Source organism: Dipodomys merriami, unplaced genomic scaffold, assembly GCF_024711535.1.
Source record: "Dipodomys merriami isolate MVZ:Mamm:240054 unplaced genomic scaffold, mDipMer1.0.p SCAF_519, whole genome shotgun sequence".
NCBI classification, from domain to species: domain Eukaryota; kingdom Metazoa; phylum Chordata; class Mammalia; order Rodentia; family Heteromyidae; genus Dipodomys; species Dipodomys merriami.
In genome coordinates, this window is record NW_027206090.1 from 412,844 (window position 1) to 440,697 (window position 27,854).

At 49.2% G+C, this 27,854-nt stretch overlaps 2 protein-coding genes across 4 annotated transcripts; one reads left to right on the forward strand and one right to left on the reverse strand.

Moving 5' to 3' along the window:
- Positions 1-528: 528 nt before the first annotated feature.
- Positions 529-12,234, reverse strand: LOC138810992 (zinc finger protein 627-like). 3 transcript variants are annotated; one of them, XM_069998447.1, is made up of 5 exons: positions 12,111-12,234; positions 3,247-3,373; positions 2,977-3,037; positions 2,744-2,848; positions 529-2,379 (listed from the first exon to the last, which is right to left on the reverse strand). In XM_069998447.1, the coding sequence occupies exons 1-5, from the start codon at positions 12,111-12,113 to the stop codon at positions 1,314-1,316; spliced, it is 1,362 nt and encodes a 453-aa protein (XP_069854548.1). In that variant the 5' UTR covers positions 12,114-12,234; the 3' UTR covers positions 529-1,313. The 3 variants fall into 3 exon arrangements, with proteins under 3 accessions (XP_069854548.1, XP_069854549.1, XP_069854550.1); XM_069998448.1 differs by lacking the exon at positions 12,111-12,234 and adding an exon at positions 11,522-11,628; XM_069998449.1 differs by lacking the exon at positions 12,111-12,234 and adding an exon at positions 11,522-11,628 and having other exon boundaries at positions 3,160-3,373.
- Positions 12,235-16,139: 3,905 nt separating this feature from the next.
- LOC138811018 (zinc finger protein 431-like) lies at positions 16,140-27,705 on the forward strand. Its single transcript, XM_069998497.1, has 4 exons — positions 16,140-16,388; positions 20,763-20,889; positions 21,086-21,146; positions 23,057-27,705. The coding sequence occupies exons 1-4, from the start codon at positions 16,140-16,142 to the stop codon at positions 24,891-24,893; spliced, it is 2,274 nt and encodes a 757-aa protein (XP_069854598.1). The 3' UTR covers positions 24,894-27,705.
- The last annotated feature ends 149 nt before the right edge of the window (positions 27,706-27,854 follow it).

Here is a 27,854-nt window from a genome sequence, read left to right on the forward strand (position 1 = left end):
TTACATTCATTTCTTTGTAAGACACTTGGCAACCAGAAGATAAAAATCTTTACTAGATTAATTTTGAAAATACTTCCTTCAGATTATATACTCTGGAGAAATTGACACAGGATTATTTGTGTATCTATGATTTCCCTACCCACAGAATATCCACGACTTTTTTTTTTGGTCAGTATGGGCCTGGGCGCTGTCCCTCAGCTCTTCAGCTCAAGGCTAGCGCTCTACCACTTGAGCCACAGCACCACTTCCAGCTTTTTCTGCTTATGTGGTGCTGAGGAATCAAACCCAGGGCCTCATGCGAGGCAAGGCAAGCGCTCTACCACGGAGCCGCCTTCCCCGCTTCCAATTTACATGTGGGCTACCCTATTCTCTCCATTCTGTGTTTTCAAATCTGTATACCCAACAGGCCCACCTACCATATGCTCTATTTGTACTAGCTTTCCATCCTCAAGTTGCTAGAATGTTCTCATCCCCCATTGTTTACATACATAGGTTTGTAAGAGTTGCTCTGACAAAATACAAGACACAAACAACATAAATAAAAGGATTTATTCATTTATCATGTCTGACTTTTTTTAGATGAGGCCTCTTATGCACCCCAGAAGGGCTCCCAACTAAGATTAGCTCATGCTAATCTTGAAATTCTAAATCCCACCACCTAGCACAAAGGTCCAGATTTCCACTACAGTCTGGCATTATTGATTGTGGACCCTAAAGGGGCAGAATGTTACGGAGCTGGAGACTGAGGCTGATGCTACAGACTCACAGAGGAAAGGGAGAGAAGAGAGGAGCAGAGGCGAGGCGAGGCAAAACCTTCAACAGTCAATCTCCACCACCCTCACCTAACATAGCAGCACCCGCTGGGGATGAAGTCAGTGGAAGACGTTTCACACTAAATCAGACCACACGAGGCATTTCTGCCCAGTGGGTTTGTTCATGTCTTAAGTCACTTGAGAAATGAAGACTTTCACATTGCTCACGCTTGTAGGTATTTTCTCCACGATGTGTCTCCTCAGGCACGGCTACATTTCGAATACAGTCTCTGCCTGCTGTGACTCCCTTTATATATTGTCATACAAGTGGAATAGCTAGTAGCTGTCTACAAGGGATTTCTCTACCGTGAGTTCATAATGTCTTTGAGCATCACCAACAAAAAGCTCTTTTTTATCAACATTGTTTGCAATCATAGTTTCCTTCCAGTGTGCGTCATTTTATATTTGTGCAAAGAATCAGAATCATCAAAGGTATTCCCACATTCCTTACATAGAGGCTTTTCTCCACCGAGTTTGCTCAAACTACCTTTCTTGTATTGCTTATGGAGAAAGAGGTTCTTTCCAGTGTGTTATTTCATGTGTGTGTAAGGAACTGGAATCACTGAAGGCTTCTCCACATTCAGTACAGAGGAAGGGTTTCTCTTCATTGTGAGTTCGTTCGTGTTTCCGACGACCACTGAGAGTAAAGAAGGCTTTCCCACATTGCTTACACACATAGGGCTTCTCTCCAGTGTGAGTTCTCTCGTGGATGAGACAGTGACTGGACTGCCCGAATGCTTTCCCACACTGATTACAGACGTAAGGTTTCTCTCCAGTGTGAGTCCTCTCGTGTATGGTCATGTAACCACAGGACCTGAAGGCTTTTCCACACTGTCTACATACATAGGGCTTCTCTTCAGTGTGAGTTATTTTATGTTTGTGCAAGGAACTTGAATCAATGAAAGCTTTCCCGCATTCCTTACACAGAAAGGGTTTCTCGCCACTGTGAGTTCGTTCGTGCTTTCGAACATCACTCAAAGTAAAGAAGGCTTTTCCACACTGCTTACAGACATGGGGCTTCTCTCCAGTGTGAGTCCTTTCGTGTATCTTAACATAACCTGGATAGCTGAAGGCCTTCCCACACTGCTGACACACGTAAGGCTTCTCCCCAGTGTGCGTCCTTTCATGGATTTTAATGTAACTGGAAGAACTAAAAGCCTTCCCACACTGCTGACACACGTAAGGTTTCTCTCCCGTGTGAGTTCGTCTGTGTATCCTACGGGAAGTGGGATGACTGAAGACATTCCCACACTGCTTACACTCGTGGGTTCTCACTCCTGTGTTGGTGCTCTCAGCGTTCTGGAAGCACTGGGGGTCGCTGAAGGCTCTCCCACACGCAGTACATTTACACGGCTTCTCTTCAAACTCCCGATACTCATAGAGTTTGGAGTCAGAGTAAGTTCTAAAGGCCATACTCAGGGACGAATGCCTGAGGAAGATGTCAAAGACACCTGCTTCCACTCCAGCGGGGGTTTTAATGTTTAGAACAGAATCTAGAGTACTGTGGAAGATGTCTCCACTTTGAAGAGCTTCTTTATGTCCACAGAATCTCCATAAATCTTGAACCCTGGAAATAAGTGAGAAGGCATTACTGAGCTATTATTCTGTCATAATTTAGCAGGAGAACTACCGGTTTGATGTTCTATTAGAATTTTAGAATACAAATGCCCAGAGGCTCCGCAGGATGGCAAAAGCAGATACAGCCTTATCACGAGGTATCTTCATATGCTTCCAGGGAGAGTATTTTGTAAACATGGGCACAGTATTTCACATTTAAATAGTCAGCTGAGTATTTCCCTTATGAACAGTTGGAGTTCAAAGTATTTGAATTTTGAAATATTTGCATATATATGAGATATTTTGAAGAGAGCTCGAAATCTCTGTTTTACATATACACCTTATATACAAAGCCTGAACGTCATTTTTCTTACCTTAAAGCATCAGAAATCGTTGTTTGTGGCAAGAAACTGGAGGCCCAGATGTTTCCAATGTTAAAACATTTTGGATTTTTGATATGCTGATTATGGTTGTTCAACCTAAATGTATTTTGGAGGAAATATTGAAACGAAATCAGTGTTTACCAGCATAGTTTTCTGTTTTAGAAATTTCTTCTCATGTTTTGATTTGTAAAGAAACATTCCATTCTCTTACAAGTATAAATTACCTTAGATATCTCTTGGGACTTTTACACACTTCTTCAACAGTCTGGTCTTCCCGTTCTTTTTCTAAAATATAGATCCAGAACATCATTACAAATGATGATGACTTTACAGAGTAATCACGAGATTCCAGTTACATTCATGGCATGACACGAGCATGTCTGGCAGGTTTACCCAAATGTTCTCACCCCACATTCCACATGACTGAGCAGCACGGGAGAACAACAGTGCCTCGCTCCCTGAGTGAGCAGGTCAGGGAAGGAAGTGGTCCTTACGTATGGAGGCCAGGTTCCGGAAGGTCTCCACCATCACGTCTCTGTACAGCTGCTGCTGGGCTGCGTCCAGCAGAGCCCACTCCTCCAGGGTGAAGTTGACAAACACATCATCGAAGGTCACAGACTCCTGAAACGTCACAAGGGCATACCAGGGAGGGAGGGTGAGACTCATAGTAATAGAGATCTACACGTTTTCATAAAAGGTTTGACATGACGCTACGCCTTCACAATGTTCCTGCCATCTTTGCTCACATCAAGGCTTCCCTTCCATACTCACATCCTCACACACCGGGTCTGGAAATGTCTGCACACAAGATCAGGAGAGGAGACTGGCCGTGCTCTGAAATCACCTAACTTTGCATGGGGTCCAGTTTCTCTCACTACCCAACTGCTGCATGGAGCCTCAGCCGCACTCATGAGACTGCACATTGTTAGAAAGGCTTTGGCACAAAGTAGCCCTCTCCAGACATTCTGAAAAGGCCCCAGTTTTCTCACACACGTTATGTCAACAATATGCTATCTATCTCTTCTGCCTGTCCCTGGGAACACTTGCAATACTCGGATATAACCATCGGAGGGCGCATAGCAATTCATCTGCGAGGAGCTGGTCCAACAGATCCATTTCAAAGAGTCCAGTGCATCCTCTCTGACTACACTAAGAAAGGGCAGGTGGAAGCTTGTACCTACTTTTTTTTAACAGATCAAATTTTTAAGTAGCATAAAGGATCCAAGAAGGATAATACCGCTGGCACTGGTGGGTCACACCTTAAGGCCAAGGTTCAAGGCCCACCCTGGCAGGACAAAGTCCACGACACCATTATCTCCAATTAACCACAAAAAAACTGAAAGTGGAGCTGTGGATCAAGTGGTACAATGTCAGCCTTGAGTGAATAAGCTAGGGGTCAGCATCCAGGCCCCGAGTTAAAGCCCTACTATGAGCTCCCTGAAAAATAAGTAAAATGAAAACGTCAAAAAGAATGATATTGAGAAAGTACAAATAAAACTTTCTTGACAGTTTACATGATTATCTTTATAGAAGTCCAAAGAATGCCTCTCATTAGTAACAAAGATATAATCAAAGACTATAGCAAGTAAGTACAATAGGTCAATCTAATGTTCGATATTTTGCTTTATCTCATCAAAGAACTACTAAATTTGAAATTATAAGCACATCAGCAAAAGCTGGGTATGTTGGTAGTTGCCAATATTCCCACCTTCTTGGGAAGCTGAGATCCATTTGAGATCAGCTTGAGCACCATAGACCCTGTCTTAAAAATAAATACAAGCCTGGTGCTGTGGCTCATGCCTGTAATCCTAGTTACAAGAGGCTAAGATCTGAGGTCTCAGTTCAAAGGCTGTCTAGACCAGCAAGGTATGAGACTCTCATCTCCAATTAGCCACATTTTTCAGGAAAAAAAGGCTAGAAATGGAGATGTGACTCAAATGGTAGAGTGCTAGCCTTGAGCACCAAGGCTCAGGCACAGCACAAAGTCCATGAGTTCAAGCCCCAGAACCAACACAAAATAAGCAAATAAATAAATCCAAGTGCAAGCCAGGCCCAGTGCCTCATGCATGTAGTCCTAGCTACTCAGGAGGCTGAGATCTGAGGACTGCAGTTCAAAGCCAGCTGGGGCAGGAAAGTCCCTGAGACTCATCTCTAATCAACCACTAGAAAACTGGAAGTGGTGCTATGGCTCAAGTGGTAGAGTACTCGCCTTGAGCTGAAGAGCTCAGGGACAGCGCCCAGGCCCAGAGTTCAAGCCCCATGTCCAGAAAAAAAAATTAAATAATAAGTTGCCAAGGCAGGAAGAACAAGTCCTAGTCTCACTGGTTTATTCTGCCAAACACTCAATGAATAATATGATCTCTCAAGAAAAATTAGTTAGGCTAATTCTAGGTAGGAGGTCTACCCTGCCATGATGCCAAAGCCAGAGAAGACAATATAGAAAAACACAAACTACAAATATCTTCTACAGATATAAAAAAAAAAACCCAGCAAGCTCCAGGCTGGGTGGTTTGTCACGCAACACCATCACCCACACAGACCCTCACAAAGGACAAACAAAAATTCCAGGATTGTAGTTCTAAGCCAGCGTGGGGAAGAAGGTCTATGAGACTCTTATCCCCAATTAACCACAAAAAAGCTGGGAAGGGCTGGGAAGGTAGCTCAGTGGTATAGCGCTTGCCTCCCATGCATGAAGCCCTGGGTTCGAGTCCTCAGCACCACATAAGCAGAAAAAGCCAGAAGTGGTGCTGTGGTTCAAATGGTAGAGTGCTTGCCTTGAGCTGAAGAGCTGAGGGACAACACTCAGGCCCGGAGCTCAGGTCCCATGATCATCAAAAAATGAATGAATGAATTAATTTAAAAAAAGAAAAAGAAAAAAAAGAAACTGAGACCCAAGGACAAAGGCTAGAAGCCAGCCTGAGCAAGAAATCTGAGATTTTTTTTTTTTTTTTTTTTTGGTTCCAGTCGTGGGGCTTGAACTCTGGGCCTGGGCACTGTCCCTCAACTCTTCAGCTCAAGGCTAGCGCTCTACCACTTGAGCCACAGCACCACTTCCAGCTTTTTTTCTTTTTGCTTATGTGGTGCTGAGGAATCAAACCCAGGGCCTCATGCATGCAAGGCAAGCGCTCTACCACTGAGCCACCTTCCCAGCCCCATTCTTTTGGCTTTTTAAAATTTAATTAATAAGGGTTTTTTGTGTGTGTGTGTGAAAATACCATATAGATGGGTTACAATTACATGAGCAAGGTAATGAGTACATTTCTTTTTGTTTGGGTTTTTTTTTTTTTTTTTTTTTTTTTTTTTTTTTTTGGTCCAGTCGTGGGGCCTGAACTCTGGCCTGGGCACTGTCCCTCAGCTCTTCAGCTCAAGGCTAGCGCTCTACCACTTGAGCCACAGCGCCACTTCTGGATCTTTTCTTTTTGCTTATGTGGTGCTGAGGAATCGAACCCAGGGCCTCATGCATGCAAGGCAAGCGCTCTACCACTGAGCCACCTTCCCAGCCCATGTTTGGGTTTTTTTTAACTGTATTTTTTTTGTCTTTTCTTTTTTGGTACTGGGGATCGAACCCAGGACATTGCACTTGCTAGGCAAGCGCTTTGCCACTGAGCTATATCCCAGCCCATGAGTACATTTCTTATCAAGCATTGTGGCCTCTTCCTTAGTTTTTTCTCCTTACCATCCCTGACCTCCCAGCTCCAACCCCCCCCCCACCAAAGTTGCAAAGTTCGTTTTTCAACATAAGGTCTTGTACATCTACATCTCATTGTTGCAGTGGGTCCACCTGTATCTTATTTAAGCAATTTGTTTTTCCCCTTCCCCTCCCCAAATTATACCAACATCTAATACAGTGAAAACAGGGGTTATACCGTAGGGGAGGGACATACAAAGCAACAATAAAAAAAACCATCTTATCAATATGTTAGAAACAATAGCAAGAAAGAAAAACCATTTGAGGCCAGGCGCCTGTGGCTCACACCTGTCATCCTAGCATCTCAGGAGGCTGAGATCTGAAGATTGTGGTTCAAAGCCAGCCCAGGCAGGAACATCCATGAGACTCTTATTTCCAATAAACCACTAGAAAATCAGAAGTGGAGCTGTGGCTCAAGTGGTAGAGCACTTGCCTTGAGCTGAAGAGCACAGGGACAGTGCCAAGGCCTAGAGTTCAATCCCCACGACCAACAAAAAAACACCATTTGAGTCCTTATCTTGGGATTCATTTTGTCTAACATCACCTTATCTGACCGTTTCTGCTTGTCTCAGACATATACTAGTTACTGCAAATAAGGGAAACCATAGGACCTATGTTTCTTTAGGCCTGCCTTACTTCACTTAATATAATTTTTGTCCAAGTCTTTCCATTTCCTAACAAATGGGGCAATGTCATTCTTTCTGATGGAGGCATAGAATTCCCATGTCTATATACCACATTTTCTTGATCCATTCATCTACTGAGGGGTATCTGGGTTGGTTCCATATCTTAGCTATGATAAATAATGCTGCAATAGGGGCTGGGAAGGTGGCTCAGTGGTAGAGCGCTTGCCTTGCATGCATGAGGCCCTGGGTTTGATTCCTCAGCACCACATAAGCAAAAAGAAAAAAGCCGGAAGTAGACTGTGGCTCAAGTGGTAGAGTGCTAGCCTTGAGCTGAAGAGCAGAGGGACAGCGCCCAGGCCCAGGGTCCTGGCCCCACGACCGGACCCCCCCCCCAAAAACAAATAATAATGCTGCAACAAACATAGTTGTGCTGATAGCTTTAGTATGGTCTTGTTTATGATCATCCGGGTAAATGCCCAAAAGTGGGATTGCTGGGTCATAAGGGAGCTCTATGTATAGTCTCTAAATCTCTAAATCTGAGATTCTTATCTCCAATTAACCAGGAAAAAAAAAAAAAAAGCCTGGAGTTGTGGCTCAAGTGGTTAAATTAGATCGCTAGCCTTAACCAAATAAGCTCAGGGATATAGGGCTCAAGCACACACACTGGTACATGGGCAGGTGCACATGGACACACATGGACACACACACACACACACACACACAGAGCACCTCAAAGAAAGCAGTCTGCTCTATACCATTCACAAGGGAATCAGGGACCACTCTCACTGTGCAGATGCAGACCAGGGATTCACACCTGAGCAACCAGGACACAGTTAACTCCAGCTTGATCTCCAGGGTCCCAGCTGGAGAGATGCACCCTGCTCCACAGGCTCAACTGTAAACAGGAATCACAGGTACTCCAGACTGCAGCTGAGGGTTCTCACCTCTGCAGTGTTTCTAACATCACTTGTCACACCAAATGCTTGATGTTGGCTAAACACCAACTCATTCTCCACCACCCAGGTTACAATGGTTGAATTACTACAACATCCACCAAAATGACAGACACTCTACACGCTCTGGGCTCAATCCACTACCACTGCACTGCAGATGACAGTACAGAGACTGTATTTTCTCTGGCTTGTCACCTTTCCCATCCTGAAACAACTGATGTGGTAGGTAGGATGAGTCTGCTCATAAAATCAGACACAGGCCGGGCATTGCTGGCTCACATCTGTAATCCTAGCTACTCAGGAGGCTGAGATGTGAGGATCGAGGTTCAAGCCAGCCCGGGCAGCAAAGTCCGTGAGACTCTTATCATCAATAAACCACCAGAAAACTAAAAGTGGCGTTGTGGCTCAAGTGGTAGAGCGCTCTCCTTGAGCTGAAGAGCTGAGGGACAGCGCCCAGGCCCAGAGTACAAGACCCATGACCAACAAAAAATAAATAAATAAAAAATTTTAAAAATCAAACACTGAGGGCTGGGAAGGTGGCTCAGTGGTAGAGCACTTGCCTTACATGCCTGAGGCCCTGGGTTCGATTCCTCAGCACCACATAAGCAAAAAGAAAAAAAGCCAGAAGTGGTGCTGTGGCTCCAGTGGTAGAGCGCTAGCCTTGAGCTGAAGAGCTGAGGGACAGCGCCCAGGCCCAGAGTTCAAGCCCCATGACTGGACCCAAAAAAAAAAAAAAAAAAAAAATCAAACACTGACTAAAAAGGGACTTATAATCAGGAACCCATGACAGTCCCAGTACTCAAGAATTCATTCCTTAAGTCCTCAAAATGAGGAACAAAATCCAGCACTTTACTAGGCACTGGTGGCTTGTACCTGAAATCCTAGCTACTCAGGAAGCTGAAATCTGAGGATCCTGGTTCAAAACCAGCTCAAGCAGGAAAGTCTAACTAACCACCAAAAAGCTGAATGTGTTGGGGCTGGGAATGTGGCTGCTTGCCTAGCATGCATAAAGTCCTGGGTTCCATTCCTCAGCACTACATACACAGAAAAACCCAGAAGTGGCGCTGTGGTGCTAGCCTTGAGAAAAGAAAAGCTCAAGAACAACTCCCAGGCCCTGAGTTCAATCTCCAAATCTGCACACAAAAAAGAGCAACAAACCAGTACTTTAAAAACCACACACACTGGGCTGGGAAGGTGGCTCAGTGGTAGAGTGCTTGCCTTGCATGCACGAGGCCCTGGGTTCAACTCCTCAGCACCACATAAGCAAAAAAGAAAAAACGAGAAGTGGCACCGTGGCTCAAGTGGTAGAGCGCTAACCTTGAGCTGAAGAGCTGAGGGACAGTGTCCAGGCCAAGAGTTCAGGCCCCACGACCGGACCAAAACACACACACACACACACACACACGCCGAGCACACACACACACACACACACACACACACACACGCCGAGCACACACACACACACACACACACACACACACACACACACACACACACACACACGCGCGCGCGCCGAGCACAGTCCGGTGCCGGTGGCTCACGCCTGTCATCCTAGCTACTCAGGAGGCTGAGATGTGAGGATCGCAGTTCAAAGCCAGCCCCAGCAGGAAAGTCTGTGAAACTCTTATCGTCAATAAACCACCAGAAAACTGGAAGTGGCGCTGTAGCTCAAGTGGTAGAGCCTTAGCCTTGAGCTAATAGAGCTGAGGGACAGCGCCCAGGCCCCATGACTGACAAAAAAAAAAAAAAAAAAGCTGGGCACCGGTGGCTCATACCTGTAATCCTAGCTATTCAGGAGGCTGAGATCTGAGGATCACGGTTCAAAGTCAGACCGGGCAGGAAAGCCTGTGAGACTCTTATCTCCAATAAACCACTAGAAAACCGGAAGTGGCGTTAGTGGCATTGTAGCTCAAGTGGTAGAGCATTTGCCTTGAGTTGAAGAGCTGAGGGACAGCGCCCAAGCCCAGAGTTCAAGCCCCCATGACTGACAAAAAAAAAAAAAAAAAAAAACTAGACACAGGCCTGGGGCCGGTGGTTCATGCCTGTAATCCTAGCTACTCAGGGGGCTGAGATCTGAGGATCATGGTTCAAAGCTAGCCCAGACAAGAAAGGGCATGAGACTCTTATCTCCAATAAACCACCAGAAAACCAGAAGTGGTGCTGTGGCTCAAGCAGTACAGCGCTCTCCTTGAGCTGAAGAGCTAAGGGACAGTGCCTAAGCCCAGAGTTCAAGCCCCATGACTGACCAAAAAAAAACCCTACACACAGGCTGGGAATGTGTATTAGTGGTACAGTGCATGCACAAATCCCTGGGTTCTGATTCCTCAGTACCACAGACACAGAAAAAGCCTGAAGTGGCACTGTAGTTCAAGTGGTAAAGTGCTAGCCTTGAGCAAAAGAAGCTCAGGGACATTGTCCTGGCCCTGAGTTCAAGCCCCAGGACTGGCAAAAACAAAACAAAACAAACCTACACATGGCTGGGAATGTGGCTTAGTGGCAGACTGCTTGCCTAGCATGCATGAAGCCCTGGGTTCGATTCCTTAGTACCACATAAACAGAAATGCTGTGGCTCAAACGGCAGTGCTAGCCTTGAGCAAAAGAAGCTCAGGGACAGTGCCCAGGACCTGAGTTGAAAACCCAGGAGTGTCAAAAGATAAAACAGCACAAGAAATATTAACTCTCATTTTCACCAGCAGGTGGAAGTAAAGGTGTGTTTCAGTCTGTCCTGTAGCAGACTTTCTCCCTTGGAGCGAATTAAATATCCTATTCAAAGGTGGAAGATGAGAATTCTGCAGAAGTCAAATTTTAACCCAAGTGATGCCCTTCCCCCCAGGGTGAAACCACACCAGGGCCTCAAAAATGGGGATGCCAGGCCACCAGCCCCTCACCTGCCACTTCCAGTTCCGGGGAACTGCCTAGAGCAAGAACCACCAGCCCACTCTTTACCAGAAGTAGCCTCCCCTCCTTCCCCTTTTAAAACTGAGACAGAGACTATCAACCCAGCAGCCCCAACTCGCTACATTGTAACCACTGCTACTCCGCAGGCTGGATCCGAGGATCAAGGTTCCCAGCCAGCCTGGATCCAAGGATCAAGGTTCCCAGCCAGCCTGGACGGACAGACCTGGGAGACTCCCATCTCCCAGTAACTAGCCAAAGGCCCGAGGGAAGGCTCACGTGGCAGAGCGCGGCCTGCCCGGTTCCTACCTGGAGGTAGGGCTGGAACTTGGGGACTTATGCCTCACTTCCCAGCACCAGCCTTGGTGGGAAAAGCCAAGCTTAAGAAGCCACGGCCCTGAAATCAACTCTAAATACGGCACAAAAGTAAGGACGCTGTGACCCAGGCCTGGCGACCCCGCGCACCGGCCAGGCCCTCCCCGAGGGCCTCACCAACCCACCTGATCTCTCTTGCTGCAGATCTGTGACCCCTGACCACCGTGGGGACGGGGTGAGCCCCAGCTCGGGGACCTGAGGCGCCCCCCCTCCCCCCGATCCCCCCCATCACCTCCGATCCCGAGGTCGGGCTCCCGTCTAGAAAGACCAGCTCTTCCGCCTCCCCCGCGGCGGCCGCCTGTCAGCCAGACGGCCCCGCCGCCGCCGCCCTCCACGGCGTCCCGAGCCCGCGGCGCCGACGTCACGGAGCCCCGAGCGCGCGCGCGGACCCCGTTTCCGGGCAGCGGGGCGGCGCGGGAAGGAAGGCGCCCACCGCGGCCCAGGGCTCGGGCGCGGGGCTCACACGCCGCCTTCGCGCGTCACCGGCTCGGGACCGCCCCGCCACGGACACGCCCGGGGACCCGGACCCCACCCGGCCCCGCCGCCGCCGCGCGCGCCGACCCCGCGTCCCCGCGACCCCGCGTCCCCGCGGGGCGGGCGCCGGGCCGGAAGTCGCCCCTGACGGACAGGACGCGGCTCCGCCGGCCACGCGGGCCCACCCGCGGCCAGCTGGCCCCCGACAGCGCCCGCGGCCCCCGCGCGGCCTCGCGGCGCCGGCGGCCCCGCGCTGCAGCTGACGCGCGAGGCCCGGGCCGCCTCAGCCGGTTCCCGCCGGACGCCAGCGCCCTCCGCACGCGCCTCCCGGCCAGGCCCGCGCTCACCATGGCCGCCCCCGGCTCCGCGGTGTCCTCCCGACGCCGCGAGGTCAGCGAAGGTCACCGGCAGCCGAGGCCGAGCCGCCGGGACCCCCGGAGCAGCCCCGAGCGCCGCGAGCGTGACGGGGCGGGACAGGAAGCTCCGCCGGCGCCCGGCGCCTCCCCCGCCGCGCGCCGCGGCGGCTCGCCACGCCCCCTGGCTCTGATTGGCTAAAGGGAGCAGGGCCCGCCTCCGAGCCCTGAGTGACCGCAGAGCCGGCCTGTGCGGTGCTTGGTGAAATGGCCAGGAGCTGTTCCAGCCACAGGCATTCCTGAGCCCCGCGTCCTCGGGGCGGGGCGGGGCGGGGCGGGGCGGGGTCCCAGCCTGGCAGGTGTCAGCGTGCAGGCAGAACTTGTTTCTGGCTTCTCAACTTTTAAAGTTGATCTCATACAAGATGGGAGAAGAGTCACGGTGACTAGGGCCGGGGAGAAGGAGGGAAGGAGACTGTGGGAACGTTGTCGGTGAGGACTACGTTATAATTAGAAGTGATAATTCTGGTGTTCTCTTACTCAACAGCATGGATAAAGATCATGACGATATAATGTGTGTGTGTTTTTAATCTAGAAGAAAGGGTTTTTAATGGCCTCACAAAACAAATATATATTTATGAAAATAGCTGTCTTACCTTAATTTAAATATCGCCAAGAATCCACACACACCAAAGCATCACATTGTAACCCACAAGCAGAGATAATTATGATCTATCAGTGAAATAAAAGAATAGAAGTTGGGACCCTATCTCAACCAGTCCCCGTTCAACAAAAACAGAAAACTAAAACCCAGTTGGTCTTTTATTAAAAGGGTTTCCATGGAAACACCTATTTTCTGACTTAGACTCCATCGCTCTTTTAAAGCTGTGTCATGGACTTCGGAGGGGAATGTACTGAACTTGCTTTCACTGACCCAGAAGGAAACAGGCTCTGTGTGTGGACTCACTTCAACGTGGAGTGTACTCACAAAATAAAAGACACCTTTCATTCAGAAACTCTCCCCAACTAAGACTGGCCCTTTGCCAGTGCTTCTAAACCAAATTGCAAGTTCACACATTAAGCTGGATGGTGGTGGTGGCTGGTGCTTGAAATGCTAGATACTTTTTAAGAAGGTGAACTCTGAGTATTGAGGTTACAATCCATCCTATGTAGGTAAGCCCAAGAGACTCATCTCCAATTAACTACCAGAAAACTGGAAGTGAAACTGTGGCTCAAAGAATTGAGTGCTAGCCTGTGTATAAGAACTCATGGGAGCCGGGCGCTGGTGGCTCACGCCTGTAATCCTAGCTACTCAGGAGGCTGAGATCTGAGGATCGCGGTTCAAAGCCAGCCCGGGCAGGAGAGACCATGAGACTCCTATCTCCAATAAACCACCAGAAAACCGGAAGTGGCGCTGTAGCTCAAGTGGTAGAGTGCTCGCCTTGAGCTGAAGAGCTGAGGGACAGCGCTCAGGCCCAGAGTTCAAGCCCCACGACAGACAAAAAAAAAAAAAAAAGAACTCATGGGAAAGCTTCCAGGCCCAAGTTCAGCCTGATGGAGGTGAGGGGGAGCTGAAAATGAAGCTGTGGCTCCGCCGCTCCACCAGCTGTGAGTGAAACAGCTAAGGGACAATGGCCAGGTTCCAAGGGCAAGCCCCAGTACTGGCACACATCCAAGATGCATACTAATCCAGATTTTCAACTGCCACTGACCTTCATACTGTGTAGGATCAGAAAGTTACTCCAACAGAAAATCAGTATCCAAGGCTGGAGATGAACTGTGGGAGAAGTCTTACTAGTGGATAATCTAAGAGACAAAGATTAGATTACTGGTGTGTTCAACAAAGAACTGAATGATAGCCAGGCATGGATGAATCACACCTATAATCCTAGCTACTCAGAGGCTGAAATCTGAGGATCGCAGTTCAAAGCCAGCCCAAGCAAGAAAGTCCAAGAAACTCTTATCTTCAATGAACCACCAGAAAACATAAGTGGTGGTATGGCTCAAGAAATAGAGCACTAGCCGGGCGCTGGTGGCTCACGCCTGTAATCCTAGCTACTCAGGAGGCTGAGATCTGAGGATCGCGGTTCAAAGCCAGCCCGGGCAGGAGAGACCATGAGACTCCTATCTCCAATAAACCACCAGAAAACCGGAAGTGGCGCTGTAGCTCAAGTGGTAGAGCGCTCGCCTTGAGCTGAAGAGCTGAGGGACAGCGCTCAGGCCCAGAGTTCAAGCCCCACGACCAACAAAAAAAAAAAAAAAAAAAGAAATAGAGCACTAGCTTTGAGCTGAAGAGCAGAGCTGAGGGACATAATTGAATGAGTGCACACAATAGTAAAATGGTAAAAGAAGGAATTTAATTGAGAAACTCCAATGTCAAGAAAAATATGCCTGAATGAGGTAGCTCAAGAATGCCACAGGGCTGGGAAGGTGGCTCTACTTGGTAGAGTGCTTGCCTAGCATGCATGAAACCTTGAGTTCAGTTCCTTGGTACCACATACACAGAAAAAGCCAGAAGTGGCACTAGAGCTCACATAATAAAGTGCTAGCCTTAGGCACAGAGAGGCTCAGGGACAGTCCCAGGCCCTGAGTTCTAGCCCCAGAACTGGCCAAAAAAAAAAAAAAAATTCAGCTTCCTAAAATTTGGTAAGTGCAAGGGGGAATTTCTGGTGGCAATTTGGGCTGATCTTGGACAGGAAAGAGAGCAAGACTTATCACAGACAGAAGTTGAGCTGTGGTTCAAGTGGTAGAAGACAACAAATCTGAGTGAAAAAGCGCCCAAGCCCTGAGTTCATGCCCCAGAATAAGGAAATAAATAATAAACTTGTAAATTTATAAGGCTGTAGTTATTGAAAAGCTTCAGCTGCTAACCCAGAACCAACCAGCGCCACTGCCAAGAGAAAACATATTGAAAAGGAATGCCAAGGGCTGGGAAGTTGGCTCAGTGGTAGAGCGCTTGCCTTGCATGCCTGAGGCCCTGGGTTCGATTCCTCAGCACCATATAAGCAAAAAGAAAAAAGCCGGAAGTGGCGCTATGGCTCAAGTGGTAGAGCGCTAGCCTTGAGCTGAAGAGCTGAGGGATAGCACTCAGGCCCAGAGTTCAGGCCCCACGACTGGACCCAAAAAAAAAAAAAAAAAAGAAAAGGAATGCCAATGGTGGGAATTATTGTGGGGAGAGGGGTTGGTATCAACCCAGAATGCTGTCACTATTCAACCTGGTGACTGCAATCATTTTCTGTCCAGTTATTCCCCATTATATGGGTAAATCTTGGTTGTGATGTTGACTGGATTAAAAGACACCTTGAAAAAATAAATAAATAAAAGACACCTTGAAAATTAGCCAACTATCCTTCCAGAAATTATTGTATCAGAGCATGCTCAGAAGAATACAGAGGGGACCATTGAAATAACTCGAGAAAAATCTGCCCTGGATGGGAGGAAGCCCGAGCTGGAAATAGTGTTGCTGGATTTTTTTTCCCCCGGTTTTGGGCTTGAATTCAGGGCCTGAGCACTGTCCCCGAGCTTCAACTACTCGAGCCACAGCACCACTTCCGGATTTTGTGTTAGTTAATTGGCGATAAGAAGCTCAGGGACTTTCCTGTTTGGGCTGGCTTCGAACCGCCAACCTAACATCTGCGTCTCTAGTGTCGTTAGGGTAACAGGCAAGAGCCCGCCTGGCGGGAGGTCTTTGTCCCGCCCCGCCCCGCCCTTCATCGTTATCCAATCAGGGCCTCTGAGGGATCTGTCCAATGAGGAGCCACGATGGGGGGGCGGTGTCCTCCGACAGTTCCGGTTCCGGTATGGGTCGGGGGGGAAACGCTTCTTCCGTGGCTTCGGGGCCGGAGTCTCCTTCCTGCCGCGTGAGGTGGCAGAGGTGGCAGCTGGGAGCGTCAAGTCCGGTCCGGCGCGGGGATGGTGAGTGCGGGGCGACCCGGAGCGGCGGGGCGAGGCCGGGGCCGGACGCGGCCTGGGCGCGGTGGGCGCCGCTCGACCCTCGCGGCACGCGGGCTACGGAGGGGTCCGGCGATGGCGGGCCCGGGGCCCGGGGCCCGGCCCGGCCCGGCGCGTCGGCCCCGCAGCCTCCCTGCGCAGCCGCGCGCCGCCCGGCGGGGGGGGGGGCGGGCGCGCCGGGGCGCCTCGGCGCGGCCCGGGGTTGCGGGGGCACTTCCGGGGCCCCGTCCACGGCTGTCCCCTCCCGCCGGGCCGCTCCGTGCAGCCGCCGGGGAACCCCGAGGCCGCACTCACTGGGAACGGGGCGCCGCGTTGGTGGACACGGTTGGTGTTTTGGGGACGGGGTCTGTGGTCCCCTCGGACACAGGTGGTGGTGTTCTGAGACGCTTCTAGAAATGGCGTTCGTGTGTCGGTATGCTTGCGTGATTGCCCGCGCTGGGCCCGGAGTTCTCACTGAGCCTTTGATCAGTGCTGACGCTCGGTCCCTGGAGCCACAGCTCCACTTCCGGGGTGGGGGCTTTAACTGGAGATCCCCGGACTCTCCCGCCTGGGCTTGCTTTACACCTCCTGGGGGGTGGTAGCCCCCGAACAGGGCCTGACTGCGTGTGGGTCGGTCGTGGGGCTTTAACCTCACGACGTGGGCGCTGTCCCTGAGCTCTTTTGCTCAAAGCTAGCACGCCCCGCTTCCAGAATTTGATTTTTCAGAGATTTTTTGTTGTTGTCGTCGGTCGTGGGGCTTGAACTCTGGGCCTGGGCGCTGTCCCTCAGCTCTTCAGCTCAAGGCGAGCGCTCTACTACTTGAGCCACAGCGCCACTTCCTGGCGTGCATTTTTTTTTTTATTAGCATATACCTTGACTTGGTTTTAATGGCATACTGCAACCTGGGGAAAGGCCTGCTGCAGGTTTTACAGGCACCTAATGTTTAGAAAGAATAGGGCTGGCCGGGCGCTAGTAGCTCACGCCTGTAATCCTATCTACTCAGGAGGCTGAGATCTGAGGATCTCGGTTCAAAGCCAGCCCGGGCAGGAGAGACCATGAGACTCCTATCTCCAATAAACCACCAGAAAACCGGAAGTGGCGCTGTAGCTCAAGTGGTAGAGCCCTTGCCTTGAGCTGAAGAGCTGAGGGACAGCGCCCAGGCCCAGAGTTCAAGCCCCACGACGACCAAAAAAAAAAAAAGAATAGGGCTGTGGGGCTGGAAATGTGGTAGAGTGCTTCCCTAGCATGCATGAAGCCCTGGGTTTGATTCCTCAGCACCACATACACAGAAGGGGTGCTGTGGCTCAATGGATAGAGTGCTGGCCTTGAGCAAAAGAAGCTCAGGGGGGCTGGGAAGGTGGCTCAGTGGTAGAGCACTTACCTTGCATGCCTGAGGCCCTGGGTTTGATTCCTCAGCACCACATAAGCAAAAAGAAAAAAGCCAGAAGTGGTGCTGTGGCTCAAGTGGCAGAGTGCTTGCCTAGAGCTGAAGAGCTGAGGGACAGCGCCCAGGCCCAGAGTTCAGGCCCCACCCGCCCCCCTCCCCCCCCAAAAAAAAGCTCAGGGACAGTGCCCAGGCCCTGAGTTCAAGCCCCACTGGACTAGGAAAAGAAAAAAAAAAGGGTTTTGAACTCAGAAAACAGCAGACAAATTGGAGCAGACAAATTGGAGGAGCAGGAGGTTGTGGAGGTGGCAAGATCTATTCCAAAGAAAGTCATCCCATGCAGCCATTTTGTGAAACCAGCAGGAGACTTTGTTTGCTAGTTCTGGGTGCGGTGTGTGTTTGTGTCTGTTCCTCCCTCCTTACCTCCAAGTCTGGTGCTCTTAATCAGCTTTCTCACTGAACCACACCCCAGTCTAGCATTGTTTTTGTCTTAAGTGAGTCCTTTGAGCTTTCCTTGTTGCAGGCTGCCTTGAGCCTTCATACTTAGATCAGCCTCCTCAGTTACTAGGATTAAGAACACTCACCACTGTGTGCACACACACTTTGGTCTCAGAGCCTCCAGTTTCTTGCCTTAGCCTGGCTCTCTTACCACATGAGCCATCTCTCCAGCTCTCAGCTAATCATTTTTGAGGCCAAAATTGAGCATTTGGAAAATGTGTGAGGTCATGGCAGTGGTTAAAGTGGGGGATGGAGGAAACCTGTAATTCAACTGTGAAGAAATGCTCTTGTTCCTTTCCTCCTGGGAGGTCAGGAGTCTTTGATCCCAGGTATTTACTCAGATCGAAGCAACTGGACAAAACATTTCATCTGTTTTTTGTTGTTGTTTTTGGTTGGTTGCGGGGCTTGAACTCAGGGCCTGGGTGCTGTTCCTGAGCCTCTTTTTGCTCAAGGCTAGCACTCTACCACTTGAGCCATGGCACCACTTCTGGTTTTTGAGTGGTTCATTGGAGTTAATCTCATGGGGACTTTTCTGCTCTGGTTGGCTTTGAATCATGATCCTCAGATCTCAGCTTCTTGAGTAGCTAGGATTACAGGCGTGAGCCACCAGTGCGATAAAGTGTAATTCTCACAGTTGAGGTAGTCTGACAAAAAGACACTTAGATTCTGCTTTCTGGACTCAAGGTTTTGTGTATTTGAGAACTGACAAGGGGAGTACAGCATAATTTTTTGATTTTTTTTGGTTGGTTGTGGGTCTTGAACTCTGGGCCTGGGTGCTGTTCCTCAGCTCTACAGCTCAAGACCAGCGCTCTACCACTTGAGCCACAGCACCACTTCCGTTTTTTTTGGTGGTTAACTGGAGATAAGAGTCTCTAGGATGGGGGCTGAGAAGGTGGCTCAGTGGTAGAGCGCTTGCCTTGCATGCATGAGGCCCTGGGTTCAATTCCTCAGCACCACATAAGCAAAAAGAAAAAAGCCGGAAGTGGAGCTGTGGCTCAAGTGGTGGAGCGCTAGCCTTGAGCTGAAGAGCTGAGGGACAGCGCCCAGGCCCAGAGTTCAGGCCCCACAACTGGACCCAAAAGGGGAAAAAAAAAAAAAAAGAGTCTCTAGGACTTTCCTGTCCAGGCTGGCTTTGAACTATGACCTGATCCTCAGATCTCAGCCTCCAGAGTAGCTAGGATTACAGGCATGAGCCACCGGCATCCAGCGTAGTATAATTTTTACATTTGGTGTTTGTGTCTGTTTGTGACATCAGGATGGTCGAGTGTCTTTGTTTTTGCATAAACACCATTCAGGCACTGTGTAAATTCAAGTTAATAAGGTGATTCAGGGCAGCACCCCACTGTCACTTTGGGAAAGCAAACACATATTTTGGACTGTCATGTGCAGTGGTGGCACTGATGCTGAAGCCATGGGTCTCTGCGGGGTTTAGTGGTGTCAGAATAATTTGTAGACTGCCCTTGAACATTTTGGTGGTCAGCACAATCCCCTACTTCGTGTCAGACATATTGGGAGGCAGGCTTCTTTGATGTGACATCATAGTTTCCAGGTCTGCCCCATTTACCGTAGGCAGTAGAAGTTCATTCTTATGGCTGGGTAAAATTCTTTTTTTGGGGGTGGGGGGGAAGGTCGTGGGGCTTGAACTCTGGGCCTGGGCGCTGTCCCTCAGCTCTTCAGCTCAAGGCTAGCGCTCTACCACTTGAGCCACAGCGCCACTTCCAGCTTTTTTTTCCCTGATTATGTGGTGCTGAGGAATCGAACCCAGGGCCTCATGCATGCAAGGCAAGTGCTTTACCACTGAGCCACCTTCCCAGCCCTGGCTGGGTAAAATTTTATTATATATGCCACATTTTCTTTATTCATCTGATTTCACCCATTCATTTGGCCTGATTCCATAGTTTATTGTCAATAATGATGCCACGTGGTAGGTCAACCCCACAGTCTTAGATGCTACTTGGGAGGTAGAGATTGGGGGACTGCCATTTGAGGCCCACCTGGGCATAACAGTTCTTGAGATTCCCTCTCAATGACTGGTTGGGTGTGGTGGCGCCTATCGGACCTCCTAGCCTCAAGGGAAACACAAATAGGATCACAATCCAGGTGGCCCCGGGAATACAGTGGACCAAGAGACATTCCATAGAATGGGAAAAGAAACCTACCCAGCCATTCAACAGATAAAGGATTATTTCCAGTTACAAAATTCCAAAATGGAGTTGTGGTTCAAGTGGTAGAGCGCTTGAGTAAAAAAACAAAAACAGTCACAGGTTTTCCTGCCTGGGCTGGAAAAGACTCTCACAGGGACTTTTCTGCCCCGGCTGGCTTTGAACCCCAGTCCTTAGATCTCAGTGTCCTGAGTATCTAGGATTACAGGCATAAGCCACCAGCACCCGGCTCACAGAAAATCTTTAGAATAAGAAAATGATAGTTAAATTTGGAGGAAACGCCATCAAGATTTTGAGTTCAAGGCAGAATGAGCTACATAGTAAAACCCTGTTTCAAACCTTTGTTGTCACCCTTCTGATAATTTTGTCTCAAAATACTTGCTTTTGCTCTCACAAGAACTAAAGTAGGAATTCGTTGGGCAGTGCTACAGTCTCAGTGTCCCAATTGTAATTGTTGGAACTGCTTACAAAACAGGTGCCCATGTTCTGCTGTTAATTACCAAATGGCTCCCAACTCCTGTCAGAATTGCTACGTGAGAGTATGTGAGTGTGTGTGAGTGCGTGTGAGAAGAGTCATGGGGGGAGGGGCGGCATCATCATGTGAAATTCTTGGGAGTCTTTATTTACAGTGCTGTGGCTTTCATTCCTTATGGGTATGCGTGTGGGCTATTGTAGGATCCAGTGACCTTTGTGGATGTTGCTGTGACCTTCACACTGGAGGAATGGGCTTTGTTGGATTCTCCCCAAAAGAAGCTCCACAGACATGTGATGTGGGAAACATTCAGGAACCTGGCTGCTATAGGTAAGCACAGCATCCCTCCTCTAATCCATGAATGTGATACTCTGCAGTGCTGTTGTACCATTTGGAACATGGGAATGGAATACTGGGGTGAATAGGCCATGAATGATCATAAAATATAATAAATAACATCTGCAATGGGATGATTCTTTTTATAACCTTGAATAAGTCACAGTGATTTTTTGTGATTAAATTTTAGGGACAAAACAGAATGAAGAAAGTATTGAACATGGCTGCAAAACTCTCGGCAGAAATCTAAGGTAATTTGTCCTAACAAGAAAAAGCTGTGGGGGCTGGGAAGGTGGCTCAGTGGTAGAGCGCTTGTGTTGCATGCCTGAGGCCCTGGGTTCGATTCCTCAGCACCACATAAGCAAAAAGAAAGAAGCCGGAAGTGGCGCTGTGGCTCAAGTGGTAGAGCGCTAGCCTTGAGCTGAAGAGCTGAGGGACAGCGCCCAGGCCCAGAGTTCAAGCCCCACGACTGACCAAAAAAAAAGAAAAAGAAAAAGCTGTGTACCTCAAATGTGGAGTATAGGAACCTTCAAAACTAAGTATATGCTGGGCACTGGGGCTCAGCCTGTCATCCTAGCTACTCAAGAGGCTGAGATCTGAGGATCACAGTTCAAAGCCAGCCTGGGCAGAAAAGTCCATGAGACTCTTTACCTCCAGTGAACTTCCAAAACATCAGAAGTAAATTTAGGGCTCAAATGATAAAGTCCTAGACTTGAACAAATTTTGGAGAGACACTTCCCAGTAGTTCAGAATAAAAACTACTGCTACGGTTGGGCGCTGGTGGCTCACACCTGTCATTCTAGCTTCTCAGGAGGCTGAGATCTGAGGATTATGGTTCAAAGCCAGCCCTGCTAGGCAGGAAAGTCTGTGAGACTCTTATCTCCAATAAACCACCAGAAAACCGGAAGTGGCGCTGTGGCTCAAGTGGTAGAGTGCTAGCCTTGAGCTGAAGAGCTGAGGGACAGCACCCAGGCCCAGATTTCAAGCCCCATGACTGACAAAAAAAACCAAAAAACCTATTGCTCCATATATATATATATATATATATTTTTTTTTTTTCCCTTTTAACTTCAGGCTTTGTGTATCTGTATGAAGTGGAAATGAGTTTTAGGTTTAGATGACCCTTACCTCCAGCATACTAGATATTGAAGAATTTCAAATATTAACATGCAGTGGGTGTGGGTGAGAGAGAGCGCACGAGTGAGAGCTGGTCTTGGTTCTGGCACTGCCCTTTAGCTTTTTTTTTTTTTTTTTTTTTTTGGTCGGCCGTGGGGCTCGAACTCTGGGCCTGGGCGCTGTCCCTCAGCTCTTCAGCTCAAGGCGAGCGCTCTACCACTTGAGCTACAGCGCCACTTCCGGTTTTCTGGTGGTTTATTGGAGATAGGAGTCTCACGGTCTCTCCTGCCTGGGCTGGCTTTGAACCGAGATCCTCAGATCTCAGCCTCCTGAGTAGCTAGGATTACAGGCGTGAGCCACCAGCGCCCGGCTCCCTTTAGCTTTTTGGCTCAAGGCTAGGACTGCCTCTTGAGCCACGGGCCTTCCAACTTTTTGCTGGTTATTTGGAGATAAGAGCTTCAGAGACATGCCTGCTTGGGCCGGCTTTGAACCCTGATCCTCAGATCTCAACTTCCAACCCTGGTGCCTGGCATGCTAAAATAAGGAGTACCTTTTCACTTAATACTTAATTATAACTTATCTGTAAAAACATACTGAACAGAGAGTGTTCATCTGGTCTGTGAAGGTGGTGTTATACATCCATATATGAACTCCTTACTTTGGGGAGTTGCTTAACTCAGCCTTACTGCAGTCATTCAGCTCATTCTTTTTCATAAATCATTATAGAAGTCAGAGATCCAACCCTGGTTTGGGGAAAACGACTGATGTTTAAAAAACTATTGTAAGCTGTGTGCCAGTGGCTCACTCCTAAAAGCCTACCTACTCAGGAGGCTGAGATCTGAGGATTGTGGTTCAAAGCCAGCCCAGGCAAGAAAGTCCACGAGACTCTTCAATAAACTACTCAGAAAAAGGCAGAAGTGGCGCTGTAGCTCAAGTAGTAGAGCGCTAGTCTTGAACACAAAGAGGCTCAGGGACAGTGCCCAGGTTCAGAGTTCAAGTCAGAAAAAAACCCCAAAACTTATCATTCTCTTTTCATGTTTACCAGCGGTAGTGTGGCAGAGAGGCTCTGTGACTATGAAGGAGGCAATCAGTGTGTGAAGTTCTGCCAGCGGATTCTGGAACATCCTGTTGGTCTTCCTTCTGGGGTACTACCGTGTGAAGAGTACCAGTGTGAGGACCTTGTCACTTACTTGTTTCCGCGTGGGCCCCTCAGTGCTCACACCACACACAGACCCTGTGTGAATCTGAAGGCTGATACCCAGGAGGCATGCGGGAAAAGCTGCTCTTCCTCCCTGGACTTGGAGAGCCGTGAAAGCTCTCACTCCAGAGAGAAGCCCAGTGGAAATAAATCGTCTGACATGGCCCATCGGAGTCTCTCTTCTATCCCACACCATGAGAGCACTGTCAAAGGAAGCAGCCCTCAGCGTAAGCAGCGTGGAAAAGCCTTCACGAGAACAAGCGCTCACACAGAAGAGACGCCATCTGTGTCTGAAGAACACGGGGAAGCCTTCGCGCTTGCCAAGTGTATTCACAGACGCGGAGGAAATCCCTGCGATGGGCCTGCTCACAACGGGAAGCCGGGCAGAGAAAGTCAGGTTCAGACTCACACAAGAGCTCGGAGTGGAGAGAAACGCTACGGCTGTCAGCAGTGTGGAAAATCCTTCAGTTATCGTTTTTACCTGAAAATCCACGAGAGAATTCACTCTGGAGAGAAACCCTATGGCTGCCAGCAGTGTGAGAAAGCCTTCACTAGTTCCAGTCATCTCCACAGACACGCGAGAACTCACACGGGAGAGAAGCCTTACGAGTGCAAGCAGTGTGGGAAAGTCTTCAGCCGCATCTCTTACCTTAAACTACACGCAAGAGTCCACTCCGGGGGGGAGCTTTGTGCGTGTGAGCAGTGCGGAAAATCCTTTGCTTTCTCCAGCAACCTTCAGAGACACCAGAGAACTCACTCTGGGGAGAAACACTACGTGTGTCCACAGTGTGGCAAGGCCTTCAGTGAATCTCATCAGCTTCGAAGACACGAGCGGACTCACAGCGGGAAGAAGCCCTACGTGTGTAAGCACTGTGGGAAAGCCTTCCGTTGTGGTTCTTACGTTAAAATCCATGAGAGGACCCACTCCCACGAGAAGCCTTATTTCTGCAAGCAATGTGGGAAGGCCTTCATGTGTTCCAGTCACCTGCAGAGGCACAGACAGACGCACTTGAGAGAGAAAGGTTTTGTATGTGGGCAGTGTGGGATGGCTTTTAGTCAAGTTTTTCGCATGAAAATCCATGAAAGAATTCATTCTAGAGAGACTCAGTATGTATGTAAGCAATGTGGAAAAACCTTCCTTTCTTCCTATGCCCTTAGGAGACACGAAAAGACTCACACCAACGAGAAGCCCTATCAGTGTGCACAGTGCGGGAAAGCCTTTACTTGTAGTTCTTACATCAAAGTACACGAACTCACTCACTCCCAGGAGAGACCTTACTTATGTCATCAGTGTGGGAAAGCCTTCCTGAGGTCTACTCACCTCCAGAGACATGAACTGACCCACAGTACCGACAAGCCATTCATATGTCAGCAGTGTGGGAAAGGCTTTCGCGAGCGCTTTTTCATGAAAGCCCATGGAAGAATTCATGGTGGGGAGAAGCTGGGATGTCAGCAATGTGGAAAAGCCTTCCCTTTTGCAAGTGCTCTTGAGAGGCACGAAAGGACTCACACCGGAGAGAAGCCCTACGGGTGTGCGCAGTGCGGAAAAGCCTTCTCTCGATCCTACCTCCTCAAAGCACACGAAAGAACCCACACCGGGGACAAACCCTACAGTTGTGGGAAGTGTGGGAAAGCCTTTGTTCATTCTTCGCTCCTTAGAAGACATGAAAAGACTCACGCCTGAGGAAGAAAACCCTGCATGTCTAACCCATGCGTGAAAGCCTTCATTCTCTCTGATTGCTGCCAACCACAGGAAAGAACTTCTGCCGTCTGCGTGAGCCATGGTGATGTCATCACTCGGCCAGAGCCACCTGGAAAAGTCAGAGAACACTGGACGGACACAGCGTAGGCAACCCTGTGCCAGTCGGTGTTCAGAGAACACACCAGGAAATCACATCTTGGTTATCCGCTTTCATTTTACTAAGACAAAAGGACTCAAGCTGGAATGAACATAAAATGTGTGAACTTGGTGGGTGCCAGTGGCTGAGATCTTTCTCAGTCGCTTTAAATTTCCACTCACGCTCTTCAAAGCTGATAATCGGCATGTACTCAGCATAGTACATTTTGTTGGTGGTGGTGGTCATGGGACTTGAACTCTGCCCTGGGCACTATCCCTGAGGTCTTCTGCTCAAAGCAGACGCTCTACCATGTGAGCCAAAGCGCCACTTCCAGTTTTCTAGTGGTTAATTAGAGGTAAGAGTCTCCTCGACTATCCTGCCCGGGCTGGCTTTGAGCCACAATCCTCAGTTCTCAGCCTCATGAGTGGCTAGGATGACAGGCATGAGCCACCAGCACCTGGCCATAATACATTCTTGTGTCATGTCCAACTCCTTTTTCTGGGCCTTGATTTCTGCATGCAGTGTCGGACTCTCCTCTTGGCCTTGCTTGTAGGGAGCAAGGACGGCAGTGGAGTTGTCCGTGAGCCTCCTTCAGCCCTGGCCCGTGGCCCCAGCTTTGCCTGGTGTTCGCCCAGGCTGATACGCTGCCTTTCATTTGATTCTGAGTCTTTTCCAGGTTCATTTTGAGGATTTCATTTTCATCTTTGACTTTTACAAGTTCCTGACTTATGTCTTCAAAATTTTTCTTTTTCTTTTTTTTTTTGTCGGTTGTGGGGCTTGAACTCTAGGCCTGGGCGCTGTCCCTCAGCTCTTCAGCTCAAGGCGAGTGCTCTACCACTTGAGCCACAGTGCCACTTCCGGTTTTCTGGTGGTTTATTGGAGATAGGAGGGAGTCTCACGGTCTCTCCTGCCCCAGCTGGCTTTGAACTGCAATACTCAGATCTCAGCCTCCTGAGTAGCTAGGATTACAGGCGTGAGCCACCAGCGCCTGGCTGTCTTCAAAATTTTTCATGTCCAATAATTCTCTTAGTTTTCTTTTTTCTTTTTGCTGGTCCTAGAGTTTGAACTCAGGGCTTCGGTACTGTCTTTGAGCCTCTCTCTCTTTTTTTTTTTCTTGTCCTGTTGTGGGGCCTGAACTCTGGGCCTGGGCGCTGTCCCTCAGCGCTCTACCACTTGAGCCACAGCGCCACTTCCGGCTTTTTTTCTTTTTGCTTATGTGGTGCTGAGGAATCAAACCCAGGGCCTCATGCATGCAAGGCAAGTGCTCTACCACTGAGCCACCTTCCCAGCCCCTTTGAGCCTCTTTCTCTGCTCAAGGCTGGCTCACAGACTTTCCTGCTGCTCAGGCTGGCTTTGAACCTCGATCCTCAGATCTCAGCCTCCTGAGTAGCTAGGATTACAGGCGTGAGCCACTGGCACTCAGCTCAGAGAGCTGAATTTTAATTCAACAAGGTTGGATTTCAGAGTCCTGAGCTCCTTCCCATATTTCTCAGGAGATAACCCAGTTTCCAGGCAGCTAATGTCATTTTCCGTCTTTTCTCTCCCTTGGACATTCCTTTTTCCAGTGTCCATTTTGCTAGCAATGAGGTTCTCTACTGTCGTTTGCAAATGGATAACACTTTTCCCTCAACACCTAACCTTTGAACCTTTCTTCTAATATCTGGGGCTGGCTGGTTCTCTGAGGCCTCAGAATCTATAGGCATATACATAGGTCCTATTGGCCTCCAGAGCCCTTCCAGAAAAGCAGCAGGGGACTTGCTGGGGAGCTGCACACTCTCACCTTAGATAAATGAATTGGCTTCCTAGCCGCCACCCAGATCCCACCAACAGTCTGGAGATAACTGGTAAGCACTCCTTACCTTGATCGCTGCTGTAGTCCCAGCTTGGGTGAGTCAGGGGAAAGACTTGCTCCAAACGGACAGGGTCATCAATGGAAGACCCCTCTGGTCCCAGGACCGCCCTTGCAGCACGGTTCCCAGTCCTCGGGGGCTTAAAGCCCTGTACAAGTTGTTGAGTCACCCTAGGTGGGCTAGTGTGCGAACAATACTGTTTCCAATGAGTTGAATCCCTGGGGTTTTTCAGTAAAGGACGGATTTTGCTGTTTGCAGCTGTACAAGTCCCTAGTTGTAAAGGGAACATGCACTAGACAGGGGGCTTGCCTAGTCTCCCCCAGGCGCCTGTGTAAGGGTAGGAAAGGGACTATGCCACCTTGTACCACCTCAGGAACTACTTCTGGTGTGGGGAGGACTTAACACTGGAGGTGCTAATGGCACCGCCACCCTGCTCCTCAGAGCATGGCACCCAGTCACGGAGGTATGGGCCACCCTGCCCAGTCCCGGCTCAAGAAGGACCTCCCGTCTAACTGCGATCCTGTTGTCTCCCAAGTAGACAGCAGCATAGCCCTGCAGCCGGGCGCCTGCGTGTGTATTTGCTATAAACAAGATTTGTTGAACACATTTGACTCTCAACTGTATTCCTACAATCTGCAGATACGAACGGTAGCTTATTGTTCACTGAGAAGGTGTCTTCAGCTATCTTGTAATCGGTGCTCTAATTCATAAGTTTGTTGCGTTTTTCTATTCCATGATTGAAAATTCTCATGCCCATCCAATTAAAGAAAGTTTCTCAGGTGAATTCTACTTCTCTCGCCTATATTGTTGTTTCTTATTATAACAGTCTGATACTAATCATGCCAAAAGAAACACTGTGCTGCTGTGACTCTTACCAGAGTCCAGGAAGACCTAGCTTTTGTCAAATAGGACACAGGGATTCCATGACTCCATAAACTCTCTAAATGAGGGGCTGGG

What these genes read in the sequence shown, in the direction of transcription:
- LOC138810992 (XM_069998447.1), bottom strand. An exon ending in AGTCCCAAGAGATATCTAAG is followed by an intron (nt 2,849 to 2,976) that starts GTAATTTATACT and finishes AAATACATTTAG; the next exon opens with GTTGAACAACCATAATCAGC. An exon ending in ACGATTTCTGATGCTTTAAG is followed by an intron (nt 2,380 to 2,743) that starts GTAAGAAAAATG and finishes ACTTATTTCCAG; the next exon opens with GGTTCAAGATTTATGGAGAT.
- LOC138811018 (XM_069998497.1), top strand. Translation starts at nt 16,140, where the DNA reads ATGGCGGGCCCGGGGCCCGGGGCCCGGCCCGGCCCGGCGCGTCGGCCC. An exon ending in GCGCCGCGTTGGTGGACACG is followed by an intron (nt 16,389 to 20,762) that starts GTTGGTGTTTTG and finishes GGGCTATTGTAG; the next exon opens with GATCCAGTGACCTTTGTGGA. An exon ending in CAGGAACCTGGCTGCTATAG is followed by an intron (nt 20,890 to 21,085) that starts GTAAGCACAGCA and finishes ATTAAATTTTAG; the next exon opens with GGACAAAACAGAATGAAGAA.